General features: G+C 44.8%; 1 protein-coding gene across 1 annotated transcript in view; it reads left to right on the top strand.

The window, feature by feature from the left end:
- The window catches only part of T265_13992 (hypothetical protein), a gene marked incomplete at both ends in the record, with an annotated part of 53,201 nt that extends 43,450 nt beyond the window's left edge, over positions 1–9,751 (top strand). The window contains 4 exons of the mRNA XM_009171549.1: positions 5,248–5,437; positions 6,912–7,327; positions 8,330–8,599; positions 9,216–9,751. Of these exons, the coding sequence (XP_009169813.1) occupies positions 5,248–5,437; positions 6,912–7,327; positions 8,330–8,535 (812 nt within the window). The remainder of the gene's footprint in view (positions 1–5,247; positions 5,438–6,911; positions 7,328–8,329; positions 8,600–9,215) is intronic.
- Between the last annotated feature and the right edge of the window lie 8,506 nt (positions 9,752–18,257).

Here is an 18,257-nt window from a genome sequence, read left to right as displayed (position 1 = left end):
CCAAGCGCTCAGTCAGACAATCTGGGAAGAAGCTAACAAAATGAACGTCACTGACATCCACCAGCCGCCATTTCTTGTAATATCTCCAACCATGCGCATGAGCGTTCATTGGGATCCCATTCAAGAGGACGCACCACACTAACAACACCCAAACTCGTAAACTCTTTCACACTTCCCCGCTAAGTCATACGTTGTCCACTTCACGGTTTCCACCATTCTGAAAGAGAAGGACACTCGTCTCGCTAGACCTTGTTTCGGCACGTATCCGGACCATCGCAGTTGGTGATGCTGGATGTTTCCACGACTGAAGTAACCACACAACCAAATACCAGTTTTCTAATTATCTCGCTACGAATTCGTTGACGCCGTTCGATAATAGCAACGCTTCTGAAGCATTGGTGGTCAAAAGCCTGGAGACGCCTCACGTCGTCTGTCTGCAGAGACCATTTTTCGTAACCATACAACAATACAGCCCTTACTGCAGCCGGATACAAACGACCCTTGTGACCCAATGATGTCATGTTTTGACGCCATGAAGGACGCAAAGTAGCAAACGTGATTCGCACCTTTCAGCTTTGTACATTATCTTCATCAGGTACACTTCTATTGGAGCCTATACAACTACCGAGGTACTTTACCACCAAGCTTTTAAGATATTGTAGTGCTTGTCTCATTAGTTCATCGACGACGAAGTTAAACAAGAACGGAGAAAGTGGATATTCTATTGGGCACCACTTTTTATAAGAAAGCTCTGGAGGGTTCAACATACACTTTCACGCACCCAGAAGAATGTGAATACAGAGACCGGATTATGTTCACAAACTTCTGAGGCGTACCTCCTTGACTGGGATACTGCCAGAGCGCCCAGACAGGAAGACGATTAGGGTCCTCGACCAAGGCCTTTGACTCAAAAGCCTGACTACAAGGCAGAGGTGTTTGCTAGAAAATTTCCGTCGGGAGTGTCCACCCTCCATTCCTCTTCAACTCTGAGAGGACTTCAAAAGCCTGGGGTTCAAATAGCCTCAAACGAAAATCTTGTCGATCTGGAATGTACGGACTACATGGCCCTCGTCTTCGAAAAGGAGGAGAAGGCGCAAGTGTTTTTAGATGAACTGACGAAAATCATCCTGTCGTTTAGTATGCACTTTGCACCTACAAAGTGTAGGGTCATGCTCGTGGAAATGCAGTCACTAAACACGCCACTTACAATTCAGGGAGAGATAATGGAACTTGTGGAGCGTTTTACTTATCTTGGAATTTGTATTACTTCTGATTGTCGTGCGACAGATGAGTTCAATGCACAAATCTGCAAGGCTCGGACCGCGTTTGCTAATTGGAGACACCTATGGCGTCAAATTAGTGTATTCCTTAATCTGAGGGGGCGTGTGTACCAAGCTACAGTGCGGGCTGTTTTGTTGTATTGCTGTGAGACTTGGCCTGTTCGAGCAGCGGAAATGAGACATCTTCAGGTCTTCGGCAACCGTTGCCTCAGAACCATAGCTCATGTGGGTTGGTGTTGGTGAGTTTGTAACCGGACAATTAGAAGGCGAATGTTCGGTTGAATAATCCGTTTGGCACCAGAAGCTGCGTTGGTCATGTCACGTTTCATGGATGGCGAACTAGCGTTCGCCGAAGAGAGTGCTGTTTTGCGTGCCAAATTCGGAGTAGCGGATGCCGAGGATGGCCAACCTTTGACTTGGTAGAAGAGTATGAAGATTACAAAAATTCTGGTTGCTACTCGCTTTCTAGACTGGAGACCGCGAGATCCCCACTGCACCTGGTTGGATACACTGCAAAATAGGCCTGCTAATCTATGTCAATGTCTTCAGCTTCTATCCAGGTTGTTTGAATGAGTGTCTGGAGGTGCAGGTAACTCGTAATGATTGTGGTAAGTTGGCATTAAATCCCTTCTCTTTCCACCTTTATTCTTTTCACGACAACGTTTTCAAATAAACCGTGGTTATACTCTAGCGAAGCATGAATGTTAAACATTGATTTGCTCTCGACGATGATGATGATGAAACCGGTGAAACTGGTTGTGGATTGTCAAAGAGCTTTCGACAGCCTCATGTCAGTAGCTTGCTTATTCTGGCTTTCTCATATCAAACAGGTAATTCTTCTAGTGTCCCGGTTTGGTTTCCGTCTGTAAGCTTTGAAATGTCAACAAGTTGATGCACACTCAAACCGCCTACGAGCTGAGGCCTTAATCGAGTAAATGCTATAGGTTTAGTGTGGATGGTGGTGGGATCCACTCCTCTGCAACAGCCAATCAGTGAGGATCATTTGGAACTTGCCCAATCGTTTACGAATGAAGTTCTTGCTAAGCAATGCCTTGGCCAATGATATTGCCTTCATGACTGATGATAGTTGTATTCTGGCTGTTTTATTCACTTACGTCATTATGAGAGGTAGCAACATCAGTTTTGACATTGAAGCTTCACTGCCGTATCTTGTTATATTTAAAGGTTTAGCTTGAAAAAATGAGGACGTGGGCTCAGGGAGGGGACGTGATGCTTTCCTATCGCAAGTCTACGCCCCAAGCGCTCAGTCAGACAATCTGGGAAGAAGCTAACAAAATGAACGTCACTGACATCCACCAGCCGCCATTTCTTGTAATATCTCCAACCATGCGCATGAGCGTTCATTGGGATCCCATTCAAGAGGACGCACCACACTAACAACACCCAAACTCGTAAACTCTTTCACACTTCCCCGCTAAGTCATACGTTGTCCACTTCACGGTTTCCACCATTCTGAAAGAGAAGGACACTCGTCTCGCTAGACCTTGTTTCGGCACGTATCCGGACCATCGCAGTTGGTGATGCTGGATGTTTCCACGACTGAAGTAACCACACAACCAAATACCAGTTTTCTAATTATCTCGCTACGAATTCGTTGACGCCGTTCGATAATAGCAACGCTTCTGAAGCATTGGTGGTCAAAAGCCTGGAGACGCCTCACGTCGTCTGTCTGCAGAGACCATTTTTCGTAACCATACAACAATACAGCCCTTACTGCAGCCGGATACAAACGACCCTTGTGACCCAATGATGTCATGTTTTGACGCCATGAAGGACGCAAAGTAGCAAACGTGATTCGCACCTTTCAGCTTTGTACATTATCTTCATCAGGTACACTTCTATTGGAGCCTATACAACTACCGAGGTACTTTACCACCAAGCTTTTAAGATATTGTAGTGCTTGTCTCATTAGTTCATCGACGACGAAGTTAAACAAGAACGGAGAAAGTGGATATTCTATTGGGCACCACTTTTTATAAGAAAGCTCTGGAGGGTTCAACATACACTTTCACGCACCCAGAAGAATGTGAATACAGAGACCGGATTATGTTCACAAACTTCTGAGGCGTACCTCCTTGACTGGGATACTGCCAGAGCGCCCAGACAGGAAGACGATTAGGGTCCTCGACCAAGGCCTTTGACTCAAAAGCCTGACTACAAGGCAGAGGTGTTTGCTAGAAAATTTCCGTCGGGAGTGTCCACCTCCCATTCCTCTTCAACTCTGAGAGGACTTCAAAAGCCTGGGGTTCAAATAGCCTCAAACGAAAATCTTGTCGATCTGGAATTACGGACTACCATGGCCCTCGTCTTCGAAAAGGAGGAGAAGGCGCAAGTGTTTTTAGATGAACTGACGAAAATCATCCTGTCGTTTAGTATGCACTTTGCACCTACAAAGTGTAGGGTCATGCTCGTGGAAATGCAGTCACTAAACACGCCACTTACAATTCAGGGAGAGATAATGGAACTTGTGGAGCGTTTTACTTATCTTGGAATTTGTATTACTTCTGATTGTCGTGCGACAGATGAGTTCAATGCACAAATCTGCAAGGCTCGGACCGCGTTTGCTAATTGGAGACACCTATGGCGTCAAATTAGTGTATTCCTTAATCTGAGGGGGCGTGTGTACCAAGCTACAGTGCGGGCTGTTTTGTTGTATTGCTGTGAGACTTGGCCTGTTCGAGCAGCGGAAATGAGACATCTTCAGGTCTTCGGCAACCGTTGCCTCAGAACCATAGCTCATGTGGGTTGGTGTTGGTGAGTTTGTAACCGGACAATTAGAAGGCGAATGTTCGGTTGAATAATCCGTTTGGCACCAGAAGCTGCGTTGGTCATGTCACGTTTCATGGATGGCGAACTAGCGTTCGCCGAAGAGAGTGCTGTTTTGCGTGCCAAATTCGGAGTAGCGGATGCCGAGGATGGCCAACCTTTGACTTGGTAGAAGAGTATGAAGATTACAAAAATTCTGGTTGCTACTCGCTTTCTAGACTGGAGACCGCGAGATCCCCACTGCACCTGGTTGGATACACTGCAAAATAGGCCTGCTAATCTATGTCAATGTCTTCAGCTTCTATCCAGGTTGTTTGAATGAGTGTCTGGAGGTGCAGGTAACTCGTAATGATTGTGGTAAGTTGGCATTAAATCCCTTCTCTTTCCACCTTTATTCTTTTCACGACAACGTTTTCAAATAAACCGTGGTTATACTCTAGCGAAGCATGAATGTTAAACATTGATTTGCTCTCGACGATGATGATGATGAAACCGGTGAAACTGGTTGTGGATTGTCAAAGAGCTTTCGACAGCCTCATGTCAGTAGCTTTGTGTTCGAAGAAATACTTTGATATGCTGAATGTTGTTTCGGCTGCAACACGGGATGGCCTTCGTGCAGCGTATTCAGTTGGAGATAATCGGAAATGAACTGGTCTCACGTTAACACCAAGTTACTTTGGTGTTCACGCTCCAACTTCATGGGCCGCAAGTGATGCAAAGCCGACAGTGGGTCGTTCCAGAGTTTTCAAATGTCCCGTGAAGATAATATTTGCCCAGGTAACAATACGGATGTTTCGATCACTGAATTGTTGGACAGTTACGACGTGGGTTACATCATTTTGTCCATTTCGCTTTGAAGCAACCTGACCGAACGACTACACTTTCGAAGTATTTGATGTTCGTTCCAATGCGCGATTTTCTATCTTCTGAAAATTATTGTGGCTTGGAGACTTGTTTCTTTCGTGCGTCCATGTCATTTCCTCTTGCGATGCGATTCGTAAATCACAGCCATTTTAGTGATTTCCGCTTTGTCGTTTGTTTCATTTCGGTACCTGAATTTTGTTGGTCAGTATAATCGGAATATGTTCATCGTTGTCATGGTACCCAGTCACTGCCTGTGCGTCTCCGTATTTGTGAACCTAGTACCATATTCTTCCCTACCTATCTTCACTTCCCTCAGGAAACGCCAGTGATTTACGTTTGGTCCGAGTTTACTTACAACTGGCTCTCCCCGAATGTCGTCTGGAATTTCTCATGTCTGAGTGCAATCAGCAGGACACATTCGGTAGTTTTGATTCAATGCGCGATAATCTGGTTGATGAAGTGATTGATTTCATCCGTGAACTGGGTGAACCACCAACTCGAATCAGGTCAGTGCTGCTTCCCATCCTCTCGAACCAGCTCAATCGATTACCATTGTCATTTTTGTCGTGTTTCAGTAAAGTGATTTAAAGTAAGATGACTACAGCCTTCTATCCTAGACTGTCACAGCGTCTTTCCCTTCCAGACACGATCTGGTTCTTGACTCCATACCCTGAAGAGAGCAAACCTCACAGAAGAAGCCATGTGCCTCCGTAATTGTCCATCTATGAGGAATTACTGTTTTCGTATATGATGCGCTTGAAGATTCCCCCAGTAAATTAACTGCACAAAAGTTGTTTCATTCACTGAAAATTTATAATATCTCAGATAATGGCTTATTGTTTCGCTGCTCACACGTACCGAAAAGACGCCTTCAATTATGTTGGAGCATTTTGCTCTCCCAAGAAGATTCAGAATACCGGGCCTCTCGAATGGATAAAATCTGATTACTGTCACCCAGCTATTGGCGTGTTTTTGCCTCAGACTGTTGTCCCACACGAAGCAACCCGCTTTGTATATAACTGCATGAATTTTTTACATGAATCGACTGATCCGGCTAATCGACTGCATCGAGTTAACCCATCTCAAACACACCAAACGATTCCTCACTGTTCGGAAAAAGCGTTCTTAAGTATACATAAAGCCAAGATAATCACATGCCAGTAACGTAACACTGGTCGTCGTTTGTGCTGATGTCTTTTTCCTCCGTTAACGATGAATTATCAAAGCCCCACTTGCATCACCCGACGTGGTAGGGTGTATAATACTGATAAAGCATGCCAGTAGTCTATGATCTGGTATCCAGGCTCTTTCCACGGAATCTGACGGAAGGCGAAGGTTACTACGGAAATTATGGGGCCACTTTGTAAGGTTCCTTTGTAGCTGTCTAATATTCAAAGAACCTGCAGGGTAGTTCAAGAGAACGCTTTAGAACGTTAATTTTTTAAAAATTCTGATGGCTTGTAACCGCTCGGCTCTTTTGATTATTATTATGTAACCGCATGGTTCTTGTTTGCTAATAAACAACTCCGCAGCGAAGGGCTTTTCCCCTTTCACTGGTGTTACTAGAATGACTGGGACGAAGCCACAAGCAAATGAGTGATTTGTGAATAATCAGTCCATCCGGTTGTTCGATAAAGTAATGGAGCTGACCGACGCAAAAAATAGGCTCACACCCTCAGTTAGTCCTCTGTGCGTCCGATCTGTTGCGAACGTCCTCGAGGAGTTTCCCCTTTTGGACCAGACTTGTTAAGCTGTGTTGTACTGTTGTCCCTGAGTACCTTATGGTGAAGGCTGTAGTAGGACATGCTTTAATTCATATATGCATAGGTTACCGTAGGATATATTCACTTATTTGTGGATTGAGCGGTACCTGTACTGGTCAATGGTGGTGAGTCGTTTTAGGCCATATGTGAGATCTCAGACAGACTAAACATAGGTAATTTGGATTGCCATATTCTCCTTAGACCTCCAGTTTTAAAGGTCTTCCATCGTTTCGCTTTTTGATCTCACATACAGTTTTATTGGACACAGCATGGGCTGTGTTTTGGTTCGAGCTGCTCTGCTCAGCCCATTGATGAAGCCCTATCTCCCCAAACTTTACACATTCTTATCTCTGAGTGGACCTCATCTGGGTACCGTGTACAATTCTTCCGGCCTCGTCAACATGGGCATGTGGGTTATGCAGAAGTGGAAGAAATCTGAGAGCCTTTCCCAACTGCGACTCCGGGACGATCCAGATCTGCGCCAAACCTATATGTACAAACTTAACGCCAGTGCTGGTTTGGATTTATTCCGCTACGTTCTACTAGTGAGCAGTCCACAAGATCGCTATGTGCCTTACCATTCCACACGAATCGAACTATGCCGTGCAGCAGTTCGAGACAGTTCTTCTTTAGGTAAGTGAACTTAAACGCTATTTGTTGATTTCTCTTAGTTACGAGTTGATGCTTTGTTCCTTGCATATTAATTTAGCGTGGGTCGGAGATTTAGACGGGCTTTTGCTGTGTAGTCTGTCTGTGCTGTTTTGAACCGGACATGCATCACGAGAGACCAATATCCAAAATAGTTGTTGCATCGGTAGCTTGGCGTAGGTGAACGAACTGCATTGCAAATTTTGCATCTCTCCTTGGCGGAGTGATAGTAGCGGTACACTGAGGATCATGAGGTGTAACGCGTTGATACGCACAGTATCATTTGTTGGTTGCGAGGTATGGCTGTTTCGTGCTTGCGAGTGCCGAAATTTTGTCATTTTTTACAATCATTCTGCGCATTCATATGACGATCAGTCCGAAGGCGAGTGGTTTGTTGATCAGTGAGATATTGCACGAGTTACCAGTATGACGTGTGTATGTATTGAACATATGATATGGAGATGGCACAAAGCCGTTGTAGGCCTCCATAGGAATGAATCAACCCAAATCCTAGCGAAATCCATTTGCAGTATTCGAACGCAAAATTCTTTTCGTGAGCTTCATTCTTCATATGTTTTCTTGCACGAAGATGACAGTTACCATGATAAACTCGTTAGATTTACACTTAAACCTACTGTCTACCACGCTGGTAATGGTTTGTCTAAACCTCCCCCGTAGAATTCTTGCACGAGTGAAGTCCAGAATACTCCCTCCGTTGATACACCCGGGTTCGTTTACTTGTTTATTGTTGTGTTGCCGTAATTCCCATCTCACCTCAGTCTGCTCGAAACCGTTACCCAATTCAGTTGGAGATTTAATCAAGGGTTGTTTTGTTGGTCAGCATGTAGCTGTATCGCAAAGGGAGATTGTGAGCCAATGTTTGACCACAGGAACGTGTGTAGTACGACAGTCTGTGAAGGAATACTGTATCTCACCTCTCTATCACATCACAACTTGTATGACATCTGTCAAATGTTTCCTCGGCAGGTATTGTGTACATGGAGATGGTTACGAACGTGTTGCAACGCCTAATCAAGTCTCAACGGACAACCGTTGTCCGCTACGATATTCACTATTCTTTGGGAACGTCTGCAAACAACCTCATCGGCCGCGCAGCACATATCGCCGTGTTGGACTCGGAGATATTTCTGGAGAAATTTATCTGTGTTTCAGCTGCCAAATATTTCCGATGACCTAGGGAAATTGCAGGCTGTGATGCACATCAAGTTCCCGGTGGTCAGCTTCGCCCGGTTGCTGGTAGGTTTGTGTGATCTCTCTATTTCTTCCTACTTCCACCTCGTGAATGGTTTCACTTCAAACTCAATTCTGATCTATTGCCGTAATAATATATGACTAACATATCCTTATGCGGAATTACGTTCTTCATTTATGTGAGTTTTGCCAGGAGCGAAAAACTCGTTCATCATGTGCAGTTGATAGGCTAGTTTCAGTGGAATTACTAAGTTTTTGGTTTGTCAACGTAATCTATGCCATCAGCAGTTAACCTTTCCACCTGCAAGCAAGTAAACTCTCGTGTGTAATATCGAAGCATGTGACTGGTATTTCGAATATGCCTACGGTTGGATATTGGATGTCAGTTTGCTGGAACTCCACCAATGTTAGTGCAATGAACAACCAGCAAGCGTTGAACGAATGATTACACTAATCGTAGGCTTCCACTGGTTCGTCACTTCTGCTGCGTAGAAAGCGTTTAGGTCTCACTGGTGTCGGCTCTGTTCTCGTTGTTGCTTGGCATGATTCGTTTTTTTTCAGCGGATCTTTTTTTATGTTAAACTTGAGTTACTGTGCATATCAAAGCATCATTCTACTCATTCACATCGGCTACTCATTGTTATCCCATTCCAATTTTCAGTACTCAAACGGCGATTCGTCCAGCTCGCTCTCCTCACCTAACCTCATGAGTTCGCAACTCACATCAAGAGCATTTTTCAGTCTCGCCCCTTTTGCTCTGATATTTTGCTTTTTTTTTAATTTTCCGAACTTTGTACGAGTGCTTTAATTTGTACTTGGACTCGGATGGCTTCTTTCCCTGTTTATTCTTTCATGCACGCCGACCTCTGTTTTTCCTGATGAACCACCCTTGTCGCTAGTCCACATTACACAGTTTATGCATCATTCTTTTCCGCGTGCACAGATAGACACACATTCATACCCCACACACGGTATTTCTACGTTTTTTGTATTTACTTAACCATTATTCATTTCTGTTTGATATCTTCACTGGTTTGCCGTTTCGTACTTATTTGGCTGTCTTGTCTCCGTCCATGTACTTACTCACTTCTCTTTGTTTATTCTTATATCTTATTTGATCAGTTCCACACAGCACTCTTTTGGTCCAAGTGGGAGTGTAAAGGTCCGTGTTTTTCAGATTACATCTTGCTCAACCCGTGTTCAAGATCCCTCTATTTGACGGGAGAAAATCAACGTTGTTAGGTCAGGGAGTTGTTATTTCTAAAACTGAGGTCCGAATAGATGGAATTTACCAACTCAATTATCGGGAGATTTCATGTTTTGGTGTTCAGCCGAATCTGGTATTGATGCGATGTGCCGTTCTGGTGTCATACTCTTTGAAATGTATGGTTTCCAGTTGGATCCTATTAGTTGACTCTGCGACCCTTCGGTCGATGCTTGGATCGCCCCTCATTCAGTCACACTCAGACTGCTGACTCGATGGTGTGCACGTACAAAAACATGCATCCACCAAGTTTGCCGCTATTGACCGACGTTTTTCGCACCACGGAGGTCAGCTCAGGTTGGACTGAATGTTCACCACACTTAACAATGCGTGGTTGGTTAAGTGCACTGATGTTGCCTTCTCGAACCAACCTTCGCTAAGCTTGGCGAATTGACCGTTTATGCACAATTCAGTGTAAGCTCGGAATAACTGAGCACCTGTTGGAAATAACGTAAATTTGAAACTCAGACTATGTGAACGCCACTTACTTGATCCATGGCATAAGAAGCCATGGCCTGTTGCTACCGGTTCGACTTAAATTTCTGATAGCGTAAATGTTAAGCGATAGACCTGGACTTGAAATTTATGTGAAGAACACAAATAAGTAATCTTACAACATCCCTCCGAGGAGAATAGTCTCAACATGTATGCATGCTGTGCTCGGTAAGCGTTTAGGAACTAAATTTCCCTAAAAGCACGTACGGCAGCTAAACGTGGAATGACAAAGAAAACACCTGATTTGTCAGCATCTACTGTCCGCAGGTGATAATTATCTGTTAAAAGAAGCTAGGACTTAGTGAAATGTACCCATTTGCAAATTGAGTTGGTGCTAACCGGAGATCCAACTGTACCCCTTTTTGTGATATTCATTTGAATGTGTTCCCGACGGATCTACCCGTGCTTCATTTGGTACTATTTACGAGGTATCGCAGTATGTTGACGGAACACACTACTCATAAGGCTGCTGAGAACTTCAGGCATAGCAGACTGGAAGTTTGTGTGCGGGTCGGATCACGTGACTTTTGAATTTGCTTATCTTTGCCTGTGGTATGTGTCAGTAGTTTCCCCGCTGAATGGTGCCTGCCGAGGGATGTTCCTATATCTAGAAGAGGTGCTCAACATTAGATCCACCTCTCTTGCAGACGGGGTATCATAGTGCATGGATGCCACTCGCTAAAACACGCTCGAATAGACCATGACCTTGAGAAGTGCACTTGAAATTCACTAGTTTGTCAGCTATAAACCATGTACCAACAGTACATTGGTTCCAGCTGCTACGGTTATGGTGTCCGGAAAAGGATGCGTGGGAGCTGCAGTCAAGCACTGGAGGCGATGGCGTGTTTAGCTAGTTCCTAAAACTGAAGACAATGCACGATCGCCACCGGGTGCGCCATTGAGCTGCCTCTCAATGTTGTTAACCATTAGTGAGTTGGGTACTGGGGTCCCCAGTTGGGAAGGCAGCCGACTGAATTTCCTGGTCGGTGGTTTCGCACTTCGCTACCATGTCATAGACGTTCCACTTCTCGGTTGCTTCCACTCAGCACAAGACTGGGTGAAAAGCGGCCTAAGAGGCAGATGGTCTTCTGACATTTTTGATCCATAAAGGGGTGTGGATAGTAACGCTGTAGTGTATACGCCGCCCTTGACAGAGACACTGACGTAATGTCAGCGCCATAGGTGTCCGATGTTGGTTAAAGTTACCATAGTGTTCAATTTTCGAAAATTAATCCCTTCTTCAACCGGTCAACAAGAGCTCATACAACTGTCCAGCTAAACAGATTATCTAGAAAGCCCATTGGCATGATGCTTGAGTTGGATCCCACCGAGTCTTGCAGATGTGAAGCTCATACAAACCGTACGGCAGTATTGGGTTATTTAAAATGGCTTGCATCTTTGAAAGATCTGAACCAAGGAGAGCAATATCGTTCAGATCCTCAATGTCTGAGTGAGGTCTGCCGGGGCATATTGATCCTCAAGTTTTCACAAGCTAACACAGAAAGGCTTCAAGCAGCACGTCAATAACACAGGGATGGTGATAGAAGGCAGCCTTGCCTCAAACCACCTGATGTGGTGAACTCAGGCAAAGGCTCACTGTATAGTCGTGTACGCAACAATGCTTAGCTGTGAATAATTCTGCGCCTGAAATTCGTATCATGGCTTGATACCATGTCCAGATTGTAGAGTGTATGAAGCTCATGCTTCGGGACGATAGAGGTTTTGCACTGCTGATGAGCTCTGATAAAAGCGAAACTATTGTCCGGACGCAGGAGCACTTTTGAAACAAAGTAATGTGAATACAAATTAGGTGGTTCGTGCGGCTACCTTCGTCCGACAAAACGCCTTCCTACATGTCTCAGAAGTGCGTGGTGCTAATTGACCGAAGAAGTCCTGACTGATTCGTCGGTCGGTTTATACAACCGTTACAACAACAACGCCGATGTTCAAGGTGCCCGATAGACTAATCACCTTTTGAGTCTGGACATTTTTGCCTACTCATGCGCGGTAACCCGGCTGCATCTTGCTTGTGCCGCCGGAGTGGTGGCACTATTATGTTGGTTTCCAGATACTCAGGGTTCAGTCTCGGCAAGGCCGAACTGCGAAATATCAACTCCACTGCTATTTGATTCGATATGGGTCGAATGGAGAGGCTGCTTGAACAAAAACCACTGCCATTACGAATCAAATGACATTTCTGACTCAGTACAGCAGAAGTTGTCTTTCCGTGCATTTCATTTTTCCTCCCGTGGCCTATTTGATATTCTTTTCGAGTGTACTTTACGGGTTCGGAAATAACTGATTTGGAGTGGCAACCTAGAGTTGGTCTTCTGGGCTAGTTCGCCTGGTCAACAGAAGACCCAAGAACTGATGTTGATCTTCCTTCACAGGTTTTGGTTTAGTTGCAACTTCACCACACTGTTCGATGAACTTATACAGATGCCCCGAATTAGTTCAGACTCATAGTATTCAGGCTTAGCACCATCCCCGTTTTTGCGTCCACCGGTCACCCAAACGACTATAACTCCGGGAGACATTGGTTATGCGATAATATGGTTTATTTTTGTGAGTTAAGTCCTTGTACAACAAGCGTATTGCGCAGGTTGATGAAATTCTCCACACATGCTTTTTGATCGTCCTGGTTGGGCAGGGTGTTTACTAACTATTTCTGACACTTACATCCAGCCATCTCTTCGTACAGCCATCTTGAACAGCTGCTACTTGTCGCACTGGAAGGGGGTTTGCATTTTGAAGAAGCATGTGTGTTTTGTTTTACCTCTGATCAACTCTCCAGATATCTCACGCCTTATAAGCTGAGGTGAGACCATGAACAAGATAAGGCGCTAGCCATCTACGAGGACAAGCACTAGCTGGGTAGTGACCAACTGACCTGTACTTTGAGCAGCTCCAGAGTTCGGCGAGCTACTTCTGAATCATTACAGGTAGTTGATCATCCATCATGTAAGTAGCGTATTTTATCAATGATTGATTGTGACGCAGTACCAGCATCTTGACTGGCCCTATAAAAAACAGAAAGCAACAGTCCGGATGATTGTTTGGTTTTGATGCGGGTGTGTCTTTGGAATCAAGGTAATCCACTTTTTTGTCTTGAAATTTCCGCGCTACAGAAATTCTTCAGCAACTAAGCACGATACAGTCTCCTAACAGAAACAATCGAACTAATAGACAGCTTCATCTGCAGCATGGTCCTCATTTTTCTGGACAGCTAAGATGAAGGGGATCAAATTTTACTCGTCCAAAGCAAACCAAGACTCATTCACTGCTTGGGATTAAAGCTCTTCTATCCTTGTTAACAGCGGAGTGCACTTCTCAGGGCGATGAGACCAACTACCTTGCGTCTAATATTCGGGCATTACACTATTTAACCACGAGTGGCTAATCGGTAATATTTGTGCGTCATAGCAGAGAGGGGTCAGATAACGTAGTGACTGCATACTCGCTGTTAGTGTGAGCAAGTCCAAAAAGAGGTGGGTGAGCAATAAAGTGAAGCTTCAGGTGCCCTGAGGAAATGATTTGTTTTCTCTTCGTTTGTATCAGCGGCTTGTCCAGTCGGAAGAGAAGTGCGTGAGAGTTGGTACAACTTTATATTCCTTGTAAAAAGTGGACAATATATTCAGTAACTTGCCTTGGTTGTTTTGATTTCCACGTGGAATATTATATTTTCCAGAAACCACTGTTTGATTCCAGCATAGTTTCGGGAGAAATCTCCAAACATCCTCAAAGTGAAAAAAACAGTTTTGGGTGTTCTTGAATGGCGTTCTACGCAGCAGTCATTTTCGGCTACAGGGTACTTCGGCAGATTGTTGTTAGGGGGCGAAATCGCCACGCGTGTTCCGTCCACAACTTTTGCCGCAATACTGCCTGCTCTTTATCGCATGAGTTGGGGAAGACTGGGCACGAAACCAGCGTCACGGCATCCAGAGCTTGTACCTCAAATTGGTGGGGCGATAGCTGAACACAAGTTACAACAGGTTTTCTGAGAAGTGAATGGATCTAAGACAGTAACAGTAGTAGCAACCTAACGAACATTAAGCTTATCTATTCATAAACTGGGCATCTCACGTTCACATTACTTACGTTTAAGCAATCTTCTCTCTGCCCCACTCAACTGGGATGACAACAACCAGTCAACCACCGTATCGCCAAACTACCCGCGTACCTCGGCCTCTGATTAGACATCATTCCGTTGAACTGAGGAAAGTGGACGCCCTTATATCTACGCCTGCACAGGGGAGATGTCGTGTTAAAATGGTAAAATAATGGTTTGGCCGTTGTGCCCTTCTATTGCATAGCGGCCATCTCACCCGAAGAAAGCACAAGGGTCGAGATACTGCCAGGTTGCCCAGGTCTAAACAGGAGCAGCCAAGATGTCGAGGTAAGGTTCGAAACACGGATCTTGTGATGAGTAATTTTTCGCCTTAACCACTGAACCATCTTGAGGTCTGTCGTATTACACTTGTGAACAAAAATCCGTTGGTCAATATTGCAATGTAGCTTTCATCCATGTTTGTAGAGCGGCACTTAGTGATAACTTTCCAATCCTATCCACTGTCCCTGATGCACGTAAATTACTGAGTTGAAATGTTAGCCACCATTGTTTAGCCGTAACACAGGGCTTTTTCCACTGTACTTGAAACACTACTAACCTGGGGCTGTTCTAAGAAAAAAGAAGTTGATGCACCAATGCTCAAGCCCTTTTGCATTTCGAACCTCGTACAAAAAGACCCATAATCAGATCGCTGATTCAGTAAATGAAAACAGAACTGGATGGCTTGGAACATGCAGCAGTATACGGTCGTGAAATGTTCTGTATTGGCCATCCAGATGGTTGTTGGTATCATACTGCTGTTTCTACAAGAGCCGGTTGATAATTTACTGCCGCTTTGAGCGCTTCTGCGAAGTTACAAATACATTATCCCGATCGTTTCGCTAGGCTGTATGGAGGCCGCAGTAAGACAACTGATTTTACTAAATGCTCGCCTTAGTTGAGGGTACACAACTCCTCTCGCAAACTGTTAATAAGTAAACACTGATCGCAGTTAATAACAGTACAATGGCTGCAGTTTCGGTGCCAAACATGCACCGACTATCTTACAGCTAGTAAGGAACAAAATGCATTTCGCGCTGTTCTTCGCTCTGTCACTTGACCAGTTTAATTGTGCTGAGCGTTGCAGCAGATGATCTCATGCGATCCTCCAGTCGGACAAAAAACAGCGGACTAAGGCCCTGTGCAGAAAAACACTCCTTTATGATGCACTTCGTCTGTTATTTAGGTTCCATTACTGGTAACGTAGGTGGACTAGGTCAGGGCTGAAATGAACATACCAACTCCCGCCAATTTGGATTGCTGAATACTTTCGGATTCGTCTGTTGCCTCATTTGCTGAGTTACAATACCTCTGGGTTATGACTGACGCACATCTTACGTCATCTTTTAACTACGGTAGTGCATTGTCGTGTGAAATACCTCAACAAAAATATCCACAATTAGGACGGAGGGCTTGCGTCAGTCTCAAACCCGCGGCGAAATGAAGCACTTTTCTGAACCTTTTCGTCATTTACCCCTCTCTGTTCAAGCACGTGCTAGAGTAACTAATGCCTCACCCTTACTAAGAGAGGATTCTGCAAGACTGAAAAAATGACAATCTATCACACAGAAGCTTCCCTTTGAGAGGCGATTAAGTATGAAATGACTTGCGTTCTCCCATTCAATCCCGAATGTTACAGAATTTTGGCTGCTTCTCAAAATGTTAAGCGTTTATTACTGGACATTGCCTGTATTACCGGCAGCCTGATCGCGAATAATGCCTGCTTACATTGTGTTAAATTTTTTCGTGGTATGAATCTCCTGGTGGTGAACGATGCTTAATGCCTTATTTATTTGAGTATTTCGTCACACACTCTGTTGACCACTAGTCTTACTCAATTGATATGTATCGTACTCTTACCTTAAATCAGTTCTAGCGGAAGCCCAGGTTATAATGACACTGTGTTTTGTTGCTCAGTATTGGTGAGCTCATTGATCATCTAATTAATGTGTAGCTCCCCGATATTCCGTCGCGAGATTGTACGGAGGAGTGCAAAGAAGGCAACAGTTTCGATTAGAATCCTTTCAGGTAGAATTAGTCTGCCTCATAGAATATGGAGGTGCCAAGCTAAAAAGACCGTCCACGCCTTAATTTACTTTTTGAACACTGTTGAATCAAAGGTTGTCCAGGTCAGCGAACCGGCCGTGACCCCACCGCACACCTTCAGCCAGAACCGAGTTACTCTATTGAAGACCAGTCCGCTTCAGAGACAATGAGGCAATTTAGTCTCAGTGACAGCATTGAACCCATACTTACCTAGGAGTGCTGGGATGTTCTGCTATCATGGGTAGGGTAAAAGCCTTTGGAACAAGTCTCCAGTTGAATACCGAAAACGGATTGCGAGGTACAGGCTCACTGGCCCATTGGCGCTGGGTATGGTGGTCGAATGTACCAACAGATTAATGCGGATGATGTTTTGGGTACGATTACTGGATTCATAGAATGCGTGCTCATATCACTCTCGTTTAAAGAGTCGCCCTCTCGTCCTGGCGAAATCATTCTCCTGAGTCCACAGTAGAGGAAAGTAGAACTGGACTCGAGTTTCGCTCTTATTAGAGCTCATCAGCACTGCATACCCTCGGCCGTGCCGGAGTTTGAGCTCCTCACGTTTGACACGCGAGTCGAGAATGTTACCACTAATTCACCAGCTCAAGCTGGACGCATTTGAATTTTTTGTCTCAACAGGTGAACTTGTTCGCGCTTGAGTGGTGAGTGCTAAGTTCGACGCCTCGAACGGTAACATATATTGGTTCTGTCGATCAATTGGCCTGCCTGTCTAGACTTCCTAGCGCCACAGACGCTCAGTAGGTGAAGCTTGCCGGTTATTGTACATTGGCTGAAAATATACTGAATGTCAAGTCGGTATCTAAATTACAACCTGCCGTTTCATGACCAAATGCATAGGTCATCAAGAATGCAAGTATAAGGGAATAGCAAGGGCACTTCACAAGTGACACGGTGGCAACCGTTACGCAGGCTGGTAAGTTAGCCCCGTTATGGGCAAGTCGGGACTAACTGGCTGATTAGTTAGAAAGAACAGTTACCTAGGAAGTAGCTCGTCCCCCACTGCTAACTGAATGTACCGAACCAGACCCCCTAGGGGACTGCGTCTACCTGATGAGCCTCAAGAAAGGCGGAACCGGTCGTCGGCTGTCGATGAGTTACTAGCAAATCTATGAGGAGTGTATTACGTCTATACGAAGTTTAGAGCCATTCACAACTTTCTCCCAAATTCACCTGAGCATCTGCCCATATTAGTCTTTTGTGTATTAGCGTTCATTTGAGAAAATCCTTTCAGCACTGTGCGTTCGAACGACCAACATCATTACTGAAATATTAATTCAATACCCACTTGAAGGTTTTATTGAATGTATGAGGGCGTCACTGGAGCTTCACAGGGGATGCATCAACTGGAGTAAGGCGCCGAAGCCGCAGTCACCGCACACTAACAAGTAGCATGACAGCTACGTCCTGTATTCTTAGCCGTATGCATTACATTCATTGGACATTGAGATTCATTCTCACTCATTGGAGCGTTTACAAGGTCGCACGTAACCTATCCGTGGCCTGAGAGATGTCCACTTATGAGCACACACAACCAAGTCGTTTGTGAGGATGCAGTTTAAACCCCGTTGTGACGACGCCTACAGATAGACGCGAATTCAAATGTACGCGATGAAAGCACCCTTCATCACTGAAACAAACCAACTGTCACACTCAACCCGCCGAAATCACCGGCGAACGTAACTGCGGCAGCTGTAACCACTGTACAACAAGTACGCGGTTTTCATAAATGCTAGTAACGAGGCTAATAATGATGAACTTAGTCGTGTTTG

The sequence above is a fragment of the Opisthorchis viverrini genome, assembly GCF_000715545.1.
Source record: "Opisthorchis viverrini unplaced genomic scaffold opera_v5_127, whole genome shotgun sequence".
NCBI lineage: Eukaryota > Metazoa > Platyhelminthes > Trematoda > Opisthorchiida > Opisthorchiidae > Opisthorchis > Opisthorchis viverrini.
The sequence above is the reverse complement of the archived record's forward strand: the minus strand, read 5'-3'. Positions and strand labels throughout refer to the sequence as shown.